General features: G+C 40.1%; 1 protein-coding gene across 4 annotated transcripts; it reads right to left on the bottom strand.

Annotated features, from left to right (window-relative positions):
• Positions 1-2,305: 2,305 nt before the first annotated feature.
• On the bottom strand, positions 2,306-9,504 carry TMEM69 (transmembrane protein 69). Of its 4 annotated transcripts, XM_070745789.1 has the most exons (4): positions 9,186-9,504; positions 8,816-8,865; positions 7,532-7,586; positions 2,306-5,145 (listed from the first exon to the last, which is right to left on the bottom strand). In XM_070745789.1, exons 3-4 carry the CDS (start codon positions 7,574-7,576, stop codon positions 4,429-4,431), a joined length of 762 nt encoding a protein of 253 aa, XP_070601890.1. In that variant the 5' UTR covers positions 7,577-7,586; positions 8,816-8,865; positions 9,186-9,504; the 3' UTR covers positions 2,306-4,428. The 4 variants fall into 4 exon arrangements, with proteins under 4 accessions (XP_070601890.1, XP_070601891.1, XP_070601889.1 ...); XM_070745790.1 differs by lacking the exon at positions 8,816-8,865 and having other exon boundaries at positions 9,193-9,504; XM_070745788.1 differs by lacking the exon at positions 8,816-8,865 and having other exon boundaries at positions 9,186-9,503.
• Between the last annotated feature and the right edge of the window lie 9,459 nt (positions 9,505-18,963).

The raw sequence follows: 18,963 nt of genomic DNA, 5'->3' as shown, positions 1-18,963 counted from the left end.
GATTTCATTTCTAAAGCCCGCCAACTGGAACAGGCTATGGAGGAATGTGGAGATCCATCACAAAATCAATCCTCCAATCCTCATTTGTTCCAAATGGATACCACAATTGATAATATTGAAGGCTATTGATAGATCAAGGGAAGTCAGGATGGTTGCACCATTAGTGTCCCAACTCTGCTAATGTAATGGCTTATGGGAATGACCTTGAGATATTGGGCCCAGAGATGTTGCCTAGGAAGCATAGGAGACAGCATAGTCTGCAGCTGGATAGTGAGGGCAGGGGCAAGAGGTTCAGAAGAGACCCTAATTTCTCAGAGTATGATTATCTGATAGCAATGTTGTTGCAACAGAAGCAACAAGTGGGTGAACAAATGACCTATTTGCAAAGTGCCATGATAAAAAATAACGCAACAACTAGGGCACCACAACAGATGGCAACTCAGTCAAAATTCAGAGGGGACCAGGATCAATTCCAGACATTCACTGCTCAGTGTGAAACATTTGTGACAGGCAGGCTGATGGTGTTTCCCACTGATCACACCAAAGTGACTTTTGTGTTGTGCTTGCTGATGGAAGCAACAGCTAAGCAGGCAATATGATTTTTTGAGGGGAATAACTATGAGAACTACATGTATAAATTCAAAGGACACTTTGGGCATCCCATACAGAGAATTGATGTTAACCGAGAAATCCAGAAATGACTTAGTCTTGATTGACAGTTCAAAGAAGAACTCTCCATTTTTTATATATGATTTTCCCCTGACTTTTAAACATTTTAATAGTTTGGTTTTTTCCATTTTTTTCACAAATTCCTTGATAATTCCCTGATATTTCCCGAACCACCAATTTCCCTGATAATACCCTGATTTTCCCGTTTTCCAGGTTTGCTGGAAACCCTGAACCAAGCGAAGGACATGGAAAATGAGCAGTTTCTTCCACCTCAGGCATACAAAACGTAGTGGGAATGGGAGAGCAGATTCTCAAGCAATAGTTCTCACCTTCACAGGCACAGCTAATTTACTAGTTGCCTTCTGTGATCTGGGACAGTTACCAGCCAAAATCCCTGGTGATTCAGCTATATTTGATTTTCACAGCTGACAAATCAACTTTCCCTGGGAATTCGGGAGGAGGAAAGGTGATGGGGTATGTAGGAATGACCTTGGGAGATGTGATGATAATGCAGAACTAGCAAGTGAATGACCCTCACCAATTTCTTGGGGTGTAAAGGAAACAGGAGTTGTACTTTCAGACCCGCAAGGTTCTATTAATTGTAGCCTTATTAAAGAATTAGCTAACTGGTTGTATTTCCTGCCCAGTCTACCTAGTAAGGCTTATAGCTAGAGATCATCAAAAGATGGATCTCCGAACCTGAAACGTTTTGGGTCTATTCATTCTGCTCTCAATACAGTGATCCCTCGATTTTTGCGATCTCGTTCTTCGCGAAATGCTATATCGCGATTTTTCCCACCCGATGACGTCACTCTCTTCCTTCCTTTATCATCTTTCTTTCTCTCTCTCTTTCTCTATCTTGCTTCTTCCTCTCTCACACTCTCTTCCTCCCTCTCTCATCTCTTTCTTTCCTTCTCTCTCTTTCTCTATCTCTCCCCCTCTTGCTGGCGGGCGGCGGGCGGGCGGGCGAGCGGGGGCATCAGCGAGGAAGACCCAGGGAAGGTTCCTTCGGCCGCCCAGCAGCTGATCTGCTCGGCAGCGCAGCGAGGAGCCGAATCGGGGTTTCCCCTTTGCGTGGGCGGCGGGGAAACCCCAATCTTCGTCTGCTCGCTGCTGCTGCGCTGCCGAGCAGATCAGCTGCTGGGCGGCCGCAGCAGCAGCGAGCAGACGAAGATCGGGGTTTCCCCGCCGCCCACGCAAAGGGGAAACCCCGATCTTCGTCTGCTCGCTGCTGCTGCGCTGCCGAGCAGATCAGCTGCTGGGCGGCCGAAGGAACCTTCCCTGGGTCTTCCCCGCCGCCCACGCAAACTCCACCATCTGCGCATGCACGGCCATGAAAAAAAGGCGCGCATGCGCAGATGGTGTTTTTACTTCCGCAACCCTACATTGCGAAAAATTGATTATCGCGAGGGGTCTTGGAACGGAACCCTCGCGATAATCGAGGGATCACTGTATATCCCTTCTTTAGCTTATCAATAGCTACTACTGGCAGAACATCTTCCTACGTTTCACCTGCACTCTCTTTAATCCTGGCTTACTTCCACAACCTATACAATATAGGAAGGGGATATTTTAGCCTCCTGGCTTTGTAGCATAAAGGTGTGTCCTTTGGGAGGTAAATCAACCTCGTAGGAGATAAGCAAAATTAAACTTTATTTTGAGAAATACAAAAAAAGATACAGGAAGTTCTATTTTTAAGAAAACATGTAACTCTCTCAGCAGACCACAAGGTGGTGCTGGCCAGCTGTATCTCAAAAAAAAAAAGATGTAAGTAATTTTTAGCCAAAATTTACACAAAATGCTATACATTTATAGAAATAGGAATACAGTTTCTAACGTAACTAAAAGAAAACAACACAATATCTAACTAGAGTAGTTATCTATTCCTTAGAGATAGACTGAATCCAGAAGCAACATTCTTTTTAGATCTTGGCACTCCTTCAGTTTGTGGCAATTCCTGCCATGTAGCAGAGTTGTTGGGAAGATGGTACAGCCCACTTGTTTTTCTGTCTTGGGCACCAACGTTCTTTGCTCTGTATCTCCAAAGATTTCCCTTTGTCTTTCTGAATGAGCAACACCTTTTTCTGTATTTAGAGGCCAGGAGCTGAGGGAATCTACCAAAATATATTCTAAGGCAGCGTTTCTCAACCTTGGCCGCTGGAAGATGTGTGGACTTCAATTCCCAAAATTCCCCAGCCAGCTTTGCTGGCTGGGGAATTCTGGGAGTTGAAGTCCACACATCTTCCAGCGGCCACAGTTGAGAAACACTGTTCTAAGGCCTCTACCTGAGAGGTGATATATATTCTAACTGAAGCACTGTCTGCCATTCAGACCAGCAGGGAGTCCACCCTGTTCACAAAATGTACAGTACATCAATATTTGTGCCAACTGATGGAAAATAAGACTGACTCTCATCCCAACAGAGCAGTGAATGTGGATACATGGAGGAGATAATTGTGGGTTGTTACCTATTTTAATAACATATTTTTCCTCTCCTACTACCCATCATGAACTTTGCTCTACAATTTAGAATACATTATTGGAAATGCTATATATTTAATCCTTTCCTCTATTTGGCTTGATTCTTAATAGAATTTGAGACTTCAGAAGTCTTCTGCTAAAACAAAGAGACTGATTTTTTTCTTAACAAAATGATACTTCTCTTTACGAAAACATGTTACTTGATTGCAAGAACGTAGAATTTAATTTCATGATACACTTATCCAGTCTTAAATGAATCCTGCCCTATTACAAGTCTAGCACAATGGAAATCCTAGTTATTTTCAAGCCAAATATAGCAAATGTGTTCACTGTACCTTACACCATTATGGAAACTCAGCACTAGACAAATAAAAGAAATAAATTTTAAAAACGATAGTGAAATTTTTGAGAGAAAGAGAAAAAACACCTTATTACAATGACAGACAACCATAAGATTTTGATCAACCACGTGGGACAGTTAAATCAGTGTTTCTCTTAAACCTCAAGTATAAAAATCTTTCTCATAATTTTTTTTTATAAAAAAAGGAATTGTTTATACTGGGGTAGGTTTTTTTTTTGTTAAGTCAGCAGATAGCAATCCAACGCTTAGCACAAGAAGTTAAAACTTCTAAAAACTGCTTAATATAAAAGATGGTATATTGTCTGTTGGTAGCAGATCGATAGTTATATGTCTAAATATTTAGAACATATTACCCAAATACCTTTGGCCTAGAATTATTCTTTCAAATCACTGAAACTATTATTGTTTGTTATCCAATTTCCTCAAAGCTATCTTACTTTTATTACAATTTGTTAGTAATAAAACTTCAGCACCGCTCGCAGTAGAAGTATTCATTGCATGCATGTACACACATGTTCAGACAGAATGGGAAAACCATTAAAACTGCTGTACTGAGCTTTCAAGCGGGTGTGTGCTGCCTGGTTTTAAGTGAAGCATTGCTCTACATACTTCAAATAATCCTAGTAGTGATCTACCGTATATACAAGAACTTATTTCCAAGAATATTGCTGTGAATTGAGAGAACACTAAATTCTACTAAAGCTGCACAAATGAATACCAAGTAATCCAAAAAGCATTTATCAGAGTTCAGTGCCTACCTTCCTTTCTAATTTGCTTCTCTCTGTTGTAAATTTAATGAATCAGACAATTCATTTATTTTCTGTTTCAATAATTTTCTAAATTCATTTCATGCATTGTGAATATTGTTTCCATTTTGTATTCTGTTTCTCCCACAAGGCTCGGCATTTTGTGTGTGTTCACTTAAAATCGTCTGGGTCCTCTAATTTAAAACTTAGATATCTTTCAGGAAAATGATTAACATAAACTAATGTGACAAATATAGAAAATGCACTCATTAATGTTAAAATTACTAGCATGGCTTTAAACCAGTTGGGATAGGTGGGAAGAAGGACCAAGTCATTATTCAGGGATATCATTAAACCTATGATAGCCATTGTTCCAGCTACAGTGAGATCTTTACAAAGCAAGGTAATCCAGGCTATTAAAGGAGGGACTATACTGTTACCCAAATTACGCCAGTCAGGTTTTGCAGGACTTCCTTCTAGAAGAGTATATCCCCACCTAATTCCTCCTAGGAAAGACAATATAGAGGCAGCATATGTAATTTCAGCAAATGCCAACTCAGGGTAGGAGGCTTTTTGGATAGCCATTACTAATGGCACTGAAACAAATGGAAATAATATTGATGCTGCTACGTAAATGGCAGGCTTTGGAGTGTCCTTGAGTGATCTCAAGTCAAACAGTCGAACATCCTGCTCATCAGATGTAGGTTCCGAAGGCCTTCTTCTCTCCCAGCTGCAAGCAGAGGAATGAAATCCCTGGATCTTAGTTGTACACAAAGGTGCCTTTTTAGATGGCTGTAATTTTGACAGGAAACTCTGATGGTATTGAAGAGGAAAGCTGCAAGAGGTATTCCTAGGCTCCAGAAACCTTTGAAGGCGAATTGTCTGTAACTGCAAATATAAAAATGCATGTCACTGAAATGTATGAGTTTCAACCCACATCTGCCTCATATTTTGCCTCAAACTTCTATTCAAGAAGTTAGACACATTCCAATCTGGCTCCAGACCTGGTTACAGCACAGAAACCACTTTGGCTGCCCTGATGGATGATCTCTGGCGGACCCGGGATAGGGGTCATTCCTCTATCCTGGTGCTTCTTGACCTCTCAGCAGCTTTCGATACCATTGACCATGGTATCCTTCTGCGATGGCTGGAGGGGTTGGGAGTGAGAAGCACCGTTCTATGATGGTTCTCCTGCCTCTCTGGCCGATCGCAGTTGGTATTAGTGGGAGGGCAGAGGTCGACCCCTAGACCCCTCCTTTGTGAGGTATGTCAAGGGTTGGTCCTCTCTCCTATTCAATATCTACATGAAATCGCTGGGTGAGATCATCCGACGACATGGGGTCAGTTACCAACAATACGTTGACGGTACTCAGCTGTACATCTCTACCCCATGTCAGTTCAGTGAAGCAGTGGAAGTGATGTGTCAGTGTTTTGAAGCCCTAAGGGTCTGGATGGGGGTCAACAGGTTAAAACTGAACCCCAACAAGACTGAGTGGCTGTGGGTTCTTCCTCCTAAAGATGATTCCATCTGCCCATCCTTTTTGCTAGAGGAGAAGCAATTTCCCCCTCGGATAGGGTTCCCAACTTGGGTGTCCTCCTAGATCCACAGCTGAGGCTAGAGCAACATCTCTCACCTGTGGCTAGAGGGGCTTTCGCACAAGTTCAACTTGTCTACCAGTTGCTGCCCTATCTTGACCAGGAGGCGCTCCACACAGTCACTCATGCCCTCATCACCTCCCGTCCTGACTATTGCAATGCGCTCTACATGGGGCTACCCTTGAAGAGCGTTCGGAGACTTCAGCTGGTGCAATAACGGTTGTACCAAGGTAGGCCCATATTACTCCAACTTTACGCAGGCTGCATTGGTTGCCAGTCAGTCCCCGAATGCAATTCAAGGTGTTGGTTATTACCTTTAAATCCCTAAATGGCTCTGGGCCAGACTATTTATGGGACCGCCTCCTCCCTCATACCTCACAGCAGCCAGTAAGGGCCCACAGAGTCAGCCTTCGTCAGGTCCCATCCCCAAACAATGTCTGTTGATGGGGCCTTGGGGAAGAGCCAACTACCCCCAGAGATCTGCACTATCTCCACCCTACCGGTCTTCCAGAAAGCCGTTAAGACCTGGCTTTTTCATCAGCCTGGAGTTAAGATTGACTGCAAGTATGTATGGCTTTTTATGATATTATTGTTTTATTGCACTGTTGACTTTATTGTTATATTTTTATTGCTTTTTATTGTTTTTGTAGCCAAAAATAATAGGGGTGATAAGAGATTAAAATATTTTCATTCACAGGAAGTGTTTGGATGCTGTTCATAAAACAGCATCCAACAATATTTTCCTCATTTCTAGTATGCTTCCAAAGAACATATAAGGTCTATGTCTTCACTGTACTTGAAATGTGCAAGGTGAATATTATCAGAATATTTCCTGGTAGCTACATTTATAGTAGACAATATAGTAGAGTAAACATATGCCCTGTTTCCCCAAAAATAAGACAGCGTCTTATATTAATTTTTGCTCCCAAAGATGTGCTACATCTTATTTTCAGGGGATGTCTTATTTTTTTTCAATGAAGAAGAATTAAGTCTTCTACTAAACAATTTATAATAAGCTTTAAATATAGTAAACTGGAACTCTTATGTCTATCAATCAAAAATTTAATAAATGGAAGCAATATATATCAAGCACTATCAATGCCACCAATTACTAGTTTAGCTTATAATTATTAAATTATAAAATATATACAGTAAAATTATTCTAACAGATTATATAGATTCCTATGCCTATGGTTATTTGGAGCAGGATATTAGAGGGAATACTGCCCCCTACCGTATTTAAAACTGTGGTATATGTCTCCTAGGTCTTACTTTCAGGGGATGCCTTATATTAGGCAATTCTACGAAGCCTCTCCTATGCCTTACTTTCAGGCGTGTCTTCTTTTTGGGGAAACGGTAGTAGAAATATATATTTTTCTTTCTATTCATAAATTACTGCATAACAATATAGCATATGTTTTAGTACTATTAATAAATGTTGATTTAATGCCTCTATTCTGATTAAAATAGAATTTTTAAGAGAATCTCATTTAAAACAGTCTCTTTTAACATGTAAGAGAACCATACTAATTGCACACATTAAATATTTGGGGAGATTTTGATATTTCACAAAAGCTACAAAACTATTATTGATATCTCTTGGAAAACAAAGGATTATCTTTTTTATCCTAACTATATATAAAATAAATTCCAATTCAACTATCTTGGAGAATTTTACCTTGGAAGGAATTTGAAATCCACATCGTTGTATAAAACGGAACATTTTCACAGACCTTAAAAGATAGAGAAAAGGTTAGATGGTTAACATTGGTGTATAATGCATGGGTGATATTTTCCACTTCAATAAAATATACTACACTGGAACTATCTTGATGAAATATAAATTAAGAAAAATATATCTAAAATATAGAATCATAATTGGAAAGTCAAGTCCAGGGAACTTATCAGCTAAAGCTGTTGAAAGATATAACATCATGATATAAACAGCTTTAACTATCAGTCTAATACAGATATCAATCCAACATTGCGCAGCATATAAGCAATAACAATATTATTCTGTGTTATGTGCCAACTCCGAAGTACTCCAGGCGGCTTTGTGCCATGTATATCTAGTATTCCTTTGTTTATATTTTGCTGTATATTCTGCTATGGAATATAATCTGAGTTGTAAGAATACAAGGCAAATATGCTTTCAAAATTAAGTTCAGTTCCTAATCACAAGACAGAGCGAGCTGGGTGGGGGGGTTTGCTTCCAGAATATTTGTTCAACTATCCAAGTTCCCAAACAAGAAATTTCCAGATAGTCTCTTAACTGAGTAGCAATCAGATCTGACAGCACTTACCTTTTCCAAGATCAACTAAGTATTACGGCCACTAGAAATGACAGTTCCCTAAATTAATTTGATGGCACAGAAATTCATTACATGAGCAGTATTTGAAATAGATATGCACATTTAATTGCATTTTTGTACACATTCTAACCTAGGATTAACTCATCACGGATTACTGAATTATCCCAGTTCTCTGGCTTCACACAAATAGTCAGATGTCAACCCTGCTGTCAGTGTCTTTGCAGGACATTCAGCCATAAACTAGCTTTAAAAGTCCCCTCATTCACTCACAGCACTCACAGACTTCTCTTTTGATATTAACAAGACTCCATTCTCACCCGATTTTATACTATTTTTATTTTGATCATTTTAAATTAAGCAAGTTAGCATGCTTCTGGCCTCAAGCATATTCTCTATTGCTAAAGATAATTTCAGTCTCACATACTCTGGGGAAAAAGAAAAAATTCAGTCTCATGTTATGGGAAAATACTGTAGTTTTATCATGTCTAGTCATAACTGAGAGCATATTCACCAAAGACAAATTCCTTGTGTGTCCAATCACACTTGGCCAAAGAAGAATTCTTTGTCTACCAGAAAAATACAGTAGACATTATCTAGGGATAAGAGGAAGCAGCGGTGGGCTACAAGCTGGAACGCTAAATTGCGCTCACCGTCGCAGCTCCCAAGTTCTTGCGGGACCAGCGCGATTTTGCTGCTGCACCTGTGGAGGAAGCAAAACCGCGCATGAAGCCACAGGTAAAACCTCAAGGAAACACGGGCCCAATTTTGCTACCTCCACAGGTGCAGCAGCAAAATTACGCTGGTCCCGCAAGAACTTATTCTGTATTCTATTCTATTCTCTCAGTGTCTCCTAGTTTCTAGATCAACACCTTCACCCCTAAACCAAACTGCCTCTCAGTTTATTTTTTTAATCATTCCAATTTGAAAAAAAATACATTTGAAAACTTTAGACAAACCCGCTAAACTCCGGGCCCACGTGCCCCCCCGCCCTCCCATTTACATGACCGATCATATACTCACCACCTACAATCAGGAAAAACCGAAGGAATTAACCGAAAAGCGAATATTCAGGAGAGACTCCAAAGCCAGTCGCTCGATGTTTACGGGAGAGGGGGGGGCGAGTGGAAGGGGGGACCCGTTCCTAAATGGCATTCCAGGCCCGTTTAGGAGGATTCCCGTAAAGTCAGAAGCACAAAAGTTCACGAGTTTCCTATAATATTGTACGAAATGGGAAAAGCTTATTGTTTTTTTCCGGACTAAGGACGACCCTGGTAACACGCAACCCGACCCCACCGAGCCATTATCCGCTTGAAAGGCCAGGCACTTCCTTTTGCTCCCGCTTAAGTCCGCCGGGTACGCGTGTCACACCGATAGAGGCTCAGCCCGAAACAGAGGCTTCCCTTCAGTTCCGGCTTTGCGTTAAGAAACTGTTTTGAACTGTACTGCTTTTTGTCGTTTGAGTGAAGGAGGACTTAATTTTAAAACTTATGCGGTGGGGCAGTGAAGGCGGGAAGACCAGAATCAATGACCAGCACTGGAAATACGTAACAATAACATACTAAAATGCAACGAAAAAAAGACCATTTTGGCTTTATAGGTAGCTTAATCCAGAATGACAATATAATAATAATAACAATAACAACAACAATAATAATAATAGTACTGTAGTAGTAGTAATAGTAATAATGATGATACAAAACCCAGCATATCAATCTCATTTGCTGTATATTACTGTTTTTTGTGAATTAAATAATAATTAATCATCATCATCATCAGCAGCAGCAGCCAGCATTTGAAAACAAAAAACATTGACAAAATCACAATCTGTCAGTTGCAAAAAACCGCCGTAATTGGATCTACGCACATAATATGAAAATACATCTCACAGTCCTAGAAGTGTTCGACTTGTGATATTGTGATACGAATCCAGCATATCAATCTCGTTTGTTGTGTATTACTCTTTTTTGTGAATTAACTAATAATAATAATAATAATAATAATTAATACTAATAATAATAATAATAATCAGCAGCAGCCAGCATTTGAAAACAATAAACATTGACAAAATCACAAATACATCTCACAGTCCTAGACACTTGGGAAGTGTTTGACTTGTGATATTGTGATACGAATCCAGCATATAATCTCTTTTGCTGTGTATTACTGTTTTTGTGACTAAAATAATAATAATAATAATAACAAACAAACAACAAACAAACAACAACAGAATTGGACGGGACCTTGGAGACCTTCTAATCTAATCCAACCCTCTGTGTAGGCAGGAAAACCTACACTACTTCAGACAAATGGTTATCCAATGTCTTCTTAAAAACTTCCAGTGTTGGAGCATTTGCAGCTTCTCTAGGCAAGCCATTCCACTGATTAATTGTTCTGACTGTCAGGAAATTTCTCCTTAGTTATAAGTTGCTTCTCTATTTGTTTAGTTTCCACCCATTGCTTCTTGTTCTACCCACATGTGCTTTGGAGAATAGGTTGACTTCCTCTTCTTTGTGGCAACCCCTGAGATATTGGAACACGCTATCACGTCTTACCTAGTCCTTCTTTGAATTAAACTAGACATACCCAGTTCCTGCAACCGTTCTTCATATATTTTAGCCTCCAATCTCCTAATCATCTTTGTTGCTCTTTTCCGTACTCTTTCTAGAGTCTCAACACTGATTGCATCAGTTATGGGCTACACTGTGTATTGTTTATAACTGTAAGATAACTTGAATTCTAACATATCAAATACCATGTTTTATGTGTTATGATTATATGCTGCTTTTCCACATAAGACCATGCAAAAACCAGGAGCAAAAAATTGTTACATGACATTATTTCCTAAAATCCCACCTCCTGCATAAAAACTCTGAGATGAGACCTAAAGCCATCTTATTAAGCTTTTGTGGTTAACAGTACATTTGAACATGGGTCCCTTCAGTGCTAGTCCAACACCTTAATTATGGACAATTTTGGCTCATATTTATAGGTACAATAATTCAACAGCTTTTCTTGTGTGCTTCTGAGACAGATTTCACACTGGCAAAACTGTCATTCCAATCTCACCCAGATTTGCACTGAATACGAAAGTGTGAAAGATCCTTTATTTGAGAAAACAATCAAAAGAAGCAGGTTATTTCAGTCTAAAGGGGCAGTAGTTGCTGTTTAAAATTCTAGAATAAGGAAAGCATAACATTTACTGTTTGGCACTCCAAACAATTAGTTTAAATAATAAAAGGTGACACATTATGTCTCAGATTAAATTATATTCCTTTTAATTATCTATAAAATACAGCTGATTTTTACTAAACATTTCCCCTTTGTTGTAAGTATAATTTTATCTTATTTGACATACTTTAATTGGCATCAAAGAAAAATGTGCAGAAAAAAATGTAGCAAATATTTTTGCATGGCAGAGAAAGGATGTATACATACCATAGTATTTATGGTTACTTAGGTGATAGATTACCAGGTTAATCCAAATCAACCTTGGATCATAAACTAATCACATTGGTTGTTTGTGCACAACACATTAACTATTTATTTTGGGGGGTTAATCTTTAGTAGACTTAACTGTGGTTTCCTTAGGTAGTCTGTATTGCATAATGCTCTGAATCATATACACAATGGACTTCCTCGCCTCCGGCAAGGCATCCGGAAAAGATAATATCCCGAAGTTTTGAAGTGCTTCAAAGAGATCATCCCCACAGAACTGCATGCAATCTTCTGTCTCTGTTGGAGGGAAGGTAGAGTATGGCAGGACATGAAGGATGCAAATATCATCACACTATATAAGAACAAAGGTGATAGGGGCAATTGTAACAACTGCTGAGGCATCTTTCTTAGTGGGTTAGGGAAGCTGATTGTCCATGTTGTATTGAAGAGGCTCCAGGTGCTTGCAGAGAAAATCTATCCAGAATCACAGTGTGGATTCTGAGCCAACAGGTCCACTATCAATATGGTATTTTCTCTTAGACAGATGCAGGAGAGATTCTGGGAACAAAGACAGTCACTTTCTGTAGTGTTTATAGATCTTACAAAAGCTTTTAACCTGGTTAGTAGGGATGGCCTTTATACAATCCTTCCCATTGGCTGTCTACCCCAGCTCCTCAACATCAGCAGATCCTTTCATGAGGAAATGAAGGGCATGGTAGTTTTTGATGGCTTAACATCAGATTCCTTTGACACTTGAAGTGGAGTGAAACAAGGCTGCATCCTTGCACCATGGGGCTACCTTTGAAAAATGTTCGGAAACTTCAGATCGTACAGAATGCAGCTGCGAGAGCAATCATGGGCTTTCCCAAATATGCCCATGTTACACCAACACTCCGCAGTCTGCATTGGTTGCCGATCAGTTTCCGGTCACAATTCAAAGTGTTGGTTATGACCTATAAAGCCCTTCATGGCACCGGACCAGATTACCTCAGGGACCGCCTTCTGCTGCATGAATCCCAGCGACCAGTTAGGTCCCACAGAGTGGATCTTCTCCGGGTCCCATCAACTAAGCAATGTCGCCTGGCGGGACCCAGGGGAAGAGCCTTCTCTGTGGCGGCCCCAGCCCTCTGGAACCAACTCCCCCCAGAGATTAGAACGGCCCCCACCCTCCTTGCCTTTCGTAAACAACTTATAACCCACCTCTGCCACCAGGCATGGGAGAATTGAGATCCTCTTTCCCCCTAGGCCTTTACAATTCTATGCATGGTATGTATGTATATATGTATGTTTGGTTTTTATATTAATTGATTTTTAATCATCAATACCAAATTACTATTGTACACTGTTTTATTGTCGCTGTTAGCCGCCCCGAGTCTCTGGAGAGGGGCGGCATACAAATCCAATCAATCAATCAATCAATCAATCAATCAATCAATCAATCAATAAATAAATAAATAAACAAACAAACAAACAAACAAACAAACAAACAAACAAACAAACAAACTCTATTTAGGATATTTTTTGTTGTCATGCTGAAGCATGCTTTTGGAACTGTAACAGAGGAAGTCTATCTCCTGACCAGATCAGATGGGAAAACTCTTTATTTAGCCTCTCTAAATTGAGAGCAAAGTCTAAAGTCCAGCTGAAATGCTTATGTGATTTCCTCTTCACTGATGATGATGCTGTTACTGCTCATTCTGCCAAAGACCTTCAATGATTCATTGACTGTTTTAGCAAGGCCTGTCAAGATTTTGGATTAACAATCTGCCTGAAAAAACCATAAGTCATGGGTCAGGATGTGAATTCACCTCCCCATATTACAATTTTTGCACCAGAATTGGAGGTCGTCAATGACTTTGTGTATCTTGGCTCAACCATCGCCAACACTCTCTCTCTAAGATACTGAGATGAATAAACATATTGTTAAAGTGGCCACCACATTATCTAGACCAGTGATGGTGAACATTTTTTTCCTCAGGTGCCGAAAAAATGTGCATGCATACTATTGCGCATGTGCGAGTACCCACACCCATAATTCAATGCCTGGGGAGGGTGAAAACTGCTTCCCTCACCCCCAGAGGCCCTCAGGCTGGAAACCACCTGTTTTCCCACTTCTGGTGGGCACAGTAGGCTCGTGTTTAGCCCTCCCCAGGCTCGAAAGGCTTTCCTGGAGCCAGGGAAGGGTAAAAATGCCCTCCTCAATCCCCCCAGAGGCCCTCCGCAGGCCACAAACACCTTCCCAGAGCTTCTGTGCGAGCTAAAAATCAGCTGGCTGCCACACCCATGCACCTTGGAGCTGAGCTACGGCAACGGTTCGCATGCCAGCAGATATGGCTCCATGTGCCACCTGCGGCACCCATGCCGTTGGTTCACCATCTTTGCTCTAGACTCAGAAAGAGAGTACAGTGGTATCTCGAGATACGAGTTTAATTCGTTCCGGACCTGGGCTCTTAAGTCGAGCAGCTCTTATCTCGAACGACTTTTCCCCATAGGAATTAATGTAAATAATTTTAATTGGTTCCAGCCCTCAAAAAACTCACAAAGTTAGTCTAAATTATGCAGAAAGACATGTTTTTAATGAAGAAATGTACATGTACATATAAATGAATAATGAAGTTTCTTTCACTTAACTTGTAAACTTTCTTAAACTTTTAAATTTACATATGTTCAACTTCTCTGCCACCCAATCCTGTAGGACAGAGGTCTCCAACCCTTTTTGCACCAGGGCCCGGCTTTAAGCGATCAAGAGAGGAATGGGTGAATGAATGGACGGAGGGTGGGAAGGAAGGAAGGAAAGAGGGAAGGGACAGGAACAGAGGAAGGAAGCAAGGAAACTTATGAAAGGGGAGAGTAAGAGAGGAATGAGTGAAGGGAGGGAGGGAGGGAAGAAGGTGGGAAGGAGAAAGAAAAGAAGAAATAGAGGAAGGGAAGGTAAAAGAGAGAAAGAAGAAGAGCAAGAAAGCAAGCAAGCAAGCAAGCAAGAAAGAAAGAAAGAAAGAAAGAAAGGGGGAAGGGACAGGAACAGAGGAAGGAAGCAAGGAAACTTATGAAAGGGGAGAGTAAGAGAGGAATGAGTGAAGGGAGGGAGGGAGGGAAGAAGGTGGGAAGGAGAAAGAAAAGAAGAAATAGAGGAAGGGAAGGTAAAAGAGAGAAAGAAAAAGAGCAAGAAAGAAAGAAAGAAAGAAAGAAAGAAAGAAAGAAAGGGGGAAGGGACAGGAACAGAGGAAGGAAGCAAGGAAACTTATGAAAGGGGAGAGTAAGAGAGGAATGAGTGAAGGGAGGGAGGGAGGGAAGAAGGTGGGAAGGAGAAAGAAAAGAAGAAATAGAAGGGAAGGTAAAAGAGAGAAAGAAAAAGAGCAAGAAAGAAAGCTGCAAGCACCCCCCCGAGCCCCCCAGGCCGGCTGCAACCTTTTAAAACACGCGCGCCGCTTCGCAGCTGTCTCCTGAAGCCGAACGCGGAAGTTAGCGTTTGGCTTCAGGAGACAGCTCCTTGGCGCTTGTATCTCGAATTTGGGCTTGTAAGTAGAACAAAAATATCTCTCCCCTCCCAGCTCTTATCTCGAGTTGCTCTTAAGTAGAGCAGCTCTTATGTCGGGGTTCCACTGTATGGCTTAATAAGAAGCTGACAGAACATACAAAGATCCACGTTTATAGAGCCTGGATCCTGAGCACACTCTTGTATTGCAGCGAGTCTTGGACCCTCTACACATGGCAAGAAAGTTGAATACCTTCCATATGCACTGTCTCTGAAGTATCTTTAGCATCACCTGGCATGATAAAGTTCCAAAGCACAGTCTTGAAATATGCTGGAATTTCTAGCATGTATACACTATTGAAACAGCAACGTCTTCACTGGCTTGGGCATGTTGTGAGAATGGATGATGGGTGGATACCAAAAGATCTCCTCTATGGCAAACTAGTGTAGGGAAAGTGCCCCAGAGGAAGACCGCAGCTGTGATATAAGGATATCTGTAAGTATTTAAAGGCTTTTGGGAATGGACATTAACAGCTGGGAAACCTTGATCTCTGATCTTTCAGCTTAGAGGCTAAAGATGCAGCATGGCCTTCTCCATTTCGAGGAGACACTTGTTCAGCAGGCCGAGGCAAAGAGGCAGTCCTGGAACCAGTGAAATCCGGGGGCTGGGAAGGGGACAGAATGGATCTGCCCTCAGTGCAGAAGAGATTGTCACTCTTGGATTGGCCTTTTTAGCCACACTAGATGCTGATGTAGGAACTCTTTCCAGAGCACGATTCCATAGTCTTTCAAACTATGTACTTTGCCCATGTAACTGAATGGTCTAACAACTGGCAACTCCAAATCTCATCCAACAAATGCTCTGTCCTACACATTGGTAAAAAGAATCCAAATACTAAATACGCACTTGGACAAACTGAACTTGCAGAAGACCCTCACTCAGTCAAAGACCTTGGAGTACTCATTTTCAATGACCTAAGTGCCAGAGCCCACTGTAGCAGCATTGCCAAAAAAGCACTAAGCTTAATTCTATGCAGCTTCTTCTCTGGAAACACTGATCTACCAACCAGAGCATACAAAAATTTGTCAGAGCAATTCTTGAATACAGCTCACATGTATGGAACCCACACTGCATAACAGACATTAATACAATTGAAGGAGTCCAGAAATACTTCACAAGAAGAGTCCTCCACTCCTCCTCATGCAACAAAGTACCTTACTCCTCCAGACTTCAATTACTATGTTTAGAAAATTTACAGCTATGCTGCCTCCGAACTGATTTAACTGTTGTTCATAAAATCATACATCACAATGTGCTCCCTGTTAGCGACTACTTCACCTTTAACAACAACAGCACAAGAACACGCAATAGATACAAACTAAATGTAAATTGCTCCAAACTAGACTGCAGAAAATACGATTTCAACAATAGAGTGGTCAACGCCTGGAATTCACTACAGGACTCTGTTGTTTCTTCCCCTAACCCCAAAATCTTCAACTTTACATTATCTACAATAGACCTCTCCCCTTTTCTAAGAGGTCTGTAAGGAGCGTGCATAAGTGCACCTTCATGCCTACCATGCCTGTCCTAATGTCTTTTTTATCTTTTTTATCTCTACTTTTTACTTATATTATGTTAAACATACTACAATACTATATTTGTATGCCAACCAACCAACCAACCAACCAACCAACCAACCAACCAACCAACCAACCAAATAAATAAATAAATAAATAAATAAAAATAAATAAATAAATAAATAAATAAATAAATAAATAAATAAATAAATAAATAAAGACTGAAAGTTGCACCCTGAATTTGCACAGCTGGGCTAACATTTGCTAATCTTATATGATTGTGGTTCAGTACATCCTCTAAAGATAGTTTGTCAACAGTCTAAAAATAAAAAGCTAGCTATAAGCTATCTCTGTTTTTTATGGATTTGTTCATGCTTTGAAGTAATACATTCCCTGACTGAGTGGGGGTGGGGTGTGACTGATATTTCTCCTCCTTTTAATTTTTTAAAAATGATCCAGTTGTCTAATGACAATAGTTCAGAAATAGAGGATGTATTTAAAAGAGCAGATAATCTAGAATTCTTGCCTTTGCTTTTTTAACTATTTGTGATCATTCCTTTTAGTAGCTGTTTTTTTTAAAGAGATCTACATCTTATCTAGGTCTGACTCATTCACAGGAATGTAAAATGCCATTTACAAGGGCATGTTGTTCTAACATTTCTCATTCAATAAATGAAGATGTCTTTACACAATACAGACAACATCTAAACTAAAACCAAATACTTGCAATGTAGGTGTATGAGGACATGAGTAATACAGTGTTCCCTCGATTTTCGTGGGGGATGCGTTCCGAGACCATCCATGAAAGTCGAATTTCCATGAAGTAAAGATGCGGACGTAAATACACCATTTTTGGCTATGAACAGTATCACAAACCATTCCTTAACACTTTAAACCCCTAAATTACCATTTCCCATTCCCTTAACAACCATTTACTCACCATTATTACTGGTACTCACCATTGAATAAGACACTTAGTGATCCTGATATTTATAAACATAATTATTTATTAACAATAATTTTTTTTTTGTTACTTATTTGCAAAAATTATTAGTTTGGCAATGAAGTATGATGCCATCGGGCGGGAAAAACCGTGGTATAGAAAAAAACCTGTGAAGTATTCTTTAATATAGAAACATAGAAGTCTGACGGCAGAAAAAGACCTCATGGTCCATCTAGTCTGCCCTTATACTATTTTCTGTATTTTATCTTAGGATGGATATATGTTTATCCCAGGCATGTTTAAATTCAGTTACTGTGGATTTATCTACCACATCTGCTGGAAGTTTGTTCCAAGGATCTACTACTCTTTCAGTAAAATAATATTTTCTCATGTTGCTTTTGATCTTTCCCCCAACTAACTTCAGATTGTGTCCCCTTGTTCTTGTGTTCACTTTCCTATTAAAAACACTTCCCTCCTGGACCTTATTTAACCCTTTAATATATTTAAATGTTTCGATCATGTCCCCCCTTTTCCTTCTGTCCTCCAGACTATACAGATTGAGTTCATTAAGTCTTTCCTGATACGTTTTATGCTTAAGACCTTCCACCATTCTTGTAGCCCGTCTTTGGACCTGTTCAATTTTGTCTATATCTTTTTGTAGGTGAGGTCTCCAGAACTGAACACAGTATTCCAAATGTGGTCTCACCATCATTCTATATAGTGGGATCATAATCTCCCTCTTCCTGCTTGTTATACCTCTAGCTATGCAGCCAAGCATCCTACTTGCTTTCCCTACCGCCTGACTGCACTGTTCACCCATTTTGAGACTGTCAGAAATCACTACCCCTAAATCCTTTTCTTTTGAAGTATTTGCCAACACTGAACTGCCAATACAATACTCAGATTGAGGATTCCTTTTCCCCAAGTGCATTATTTTACATTTGGAAACATTAAACTGCAGTTTCCATTGCTTAGACCATTTATCTAGTAAAGCTAAATCATTTACCATATTTTTTGAAAAACCATGGTATAGGCTATTCAATAAGTTCGGACCCACGAAAATCGAGGGAACACTGTACATACATACATACTGAGCACTGCACACCAAGACAACTAGACACAAGAACAGTTTTTCCTGAACGCCATCACTCTACTAAACAAATAATTCCCTCAACACTGTCAGACTTTTTACTAAATCTGCACTTCTATTTCTACTAGTTTTTCTTATCATTCCTATCATCCTTTTCCTCCCACTTAGGACTGTAACTTGTTGCTTGTATCCTAAGATTTTTATTAATATTGTTTCTTAATTGCTTATTTGACCCCATGACAATCATTAAGTGTTGTACCACATGATTCTTGACAAA

This window comes from Erythrolamprus reginae, chromosome 3, assembly GCF_031021105.1.
Source record: "Erythrolamprus reginae isolate rEryReg1 chromosome 3, rEryReg1.hap1, whole genome shotgun sequence".
NCBI classification, from domain to species: Eukaryota; Metazoa; Chordata; class Lepidosauria; order Squamata; family Dipsadidae; genus Erythrolamprus; species Erythrolamprus reginae.
The sequence above is the reverse complement of the archived record's forward strand: the minus strand, read 5'-3'. Positions and strand labels throughout refer to the sequence as shown.

What these genes read in the sequence shown, in the direction of transcription:
- TMEM69 (XM_070745789.1), bottom strand. Translation starts at nt 7,576, where the DNA reads ATGTTCCGTTTTATACAACGATGTGGATTTCAAATTCCTTCCAAG. An exon ending in GATTTCAAATTCCTTCCAAG is followed by an intron (nt 5,146 to 7,531) that starts GTAAAATTCTCC and finishes TTATATTTGCAG; the next exon opens with TTACAGACAATTCGCCTTCA.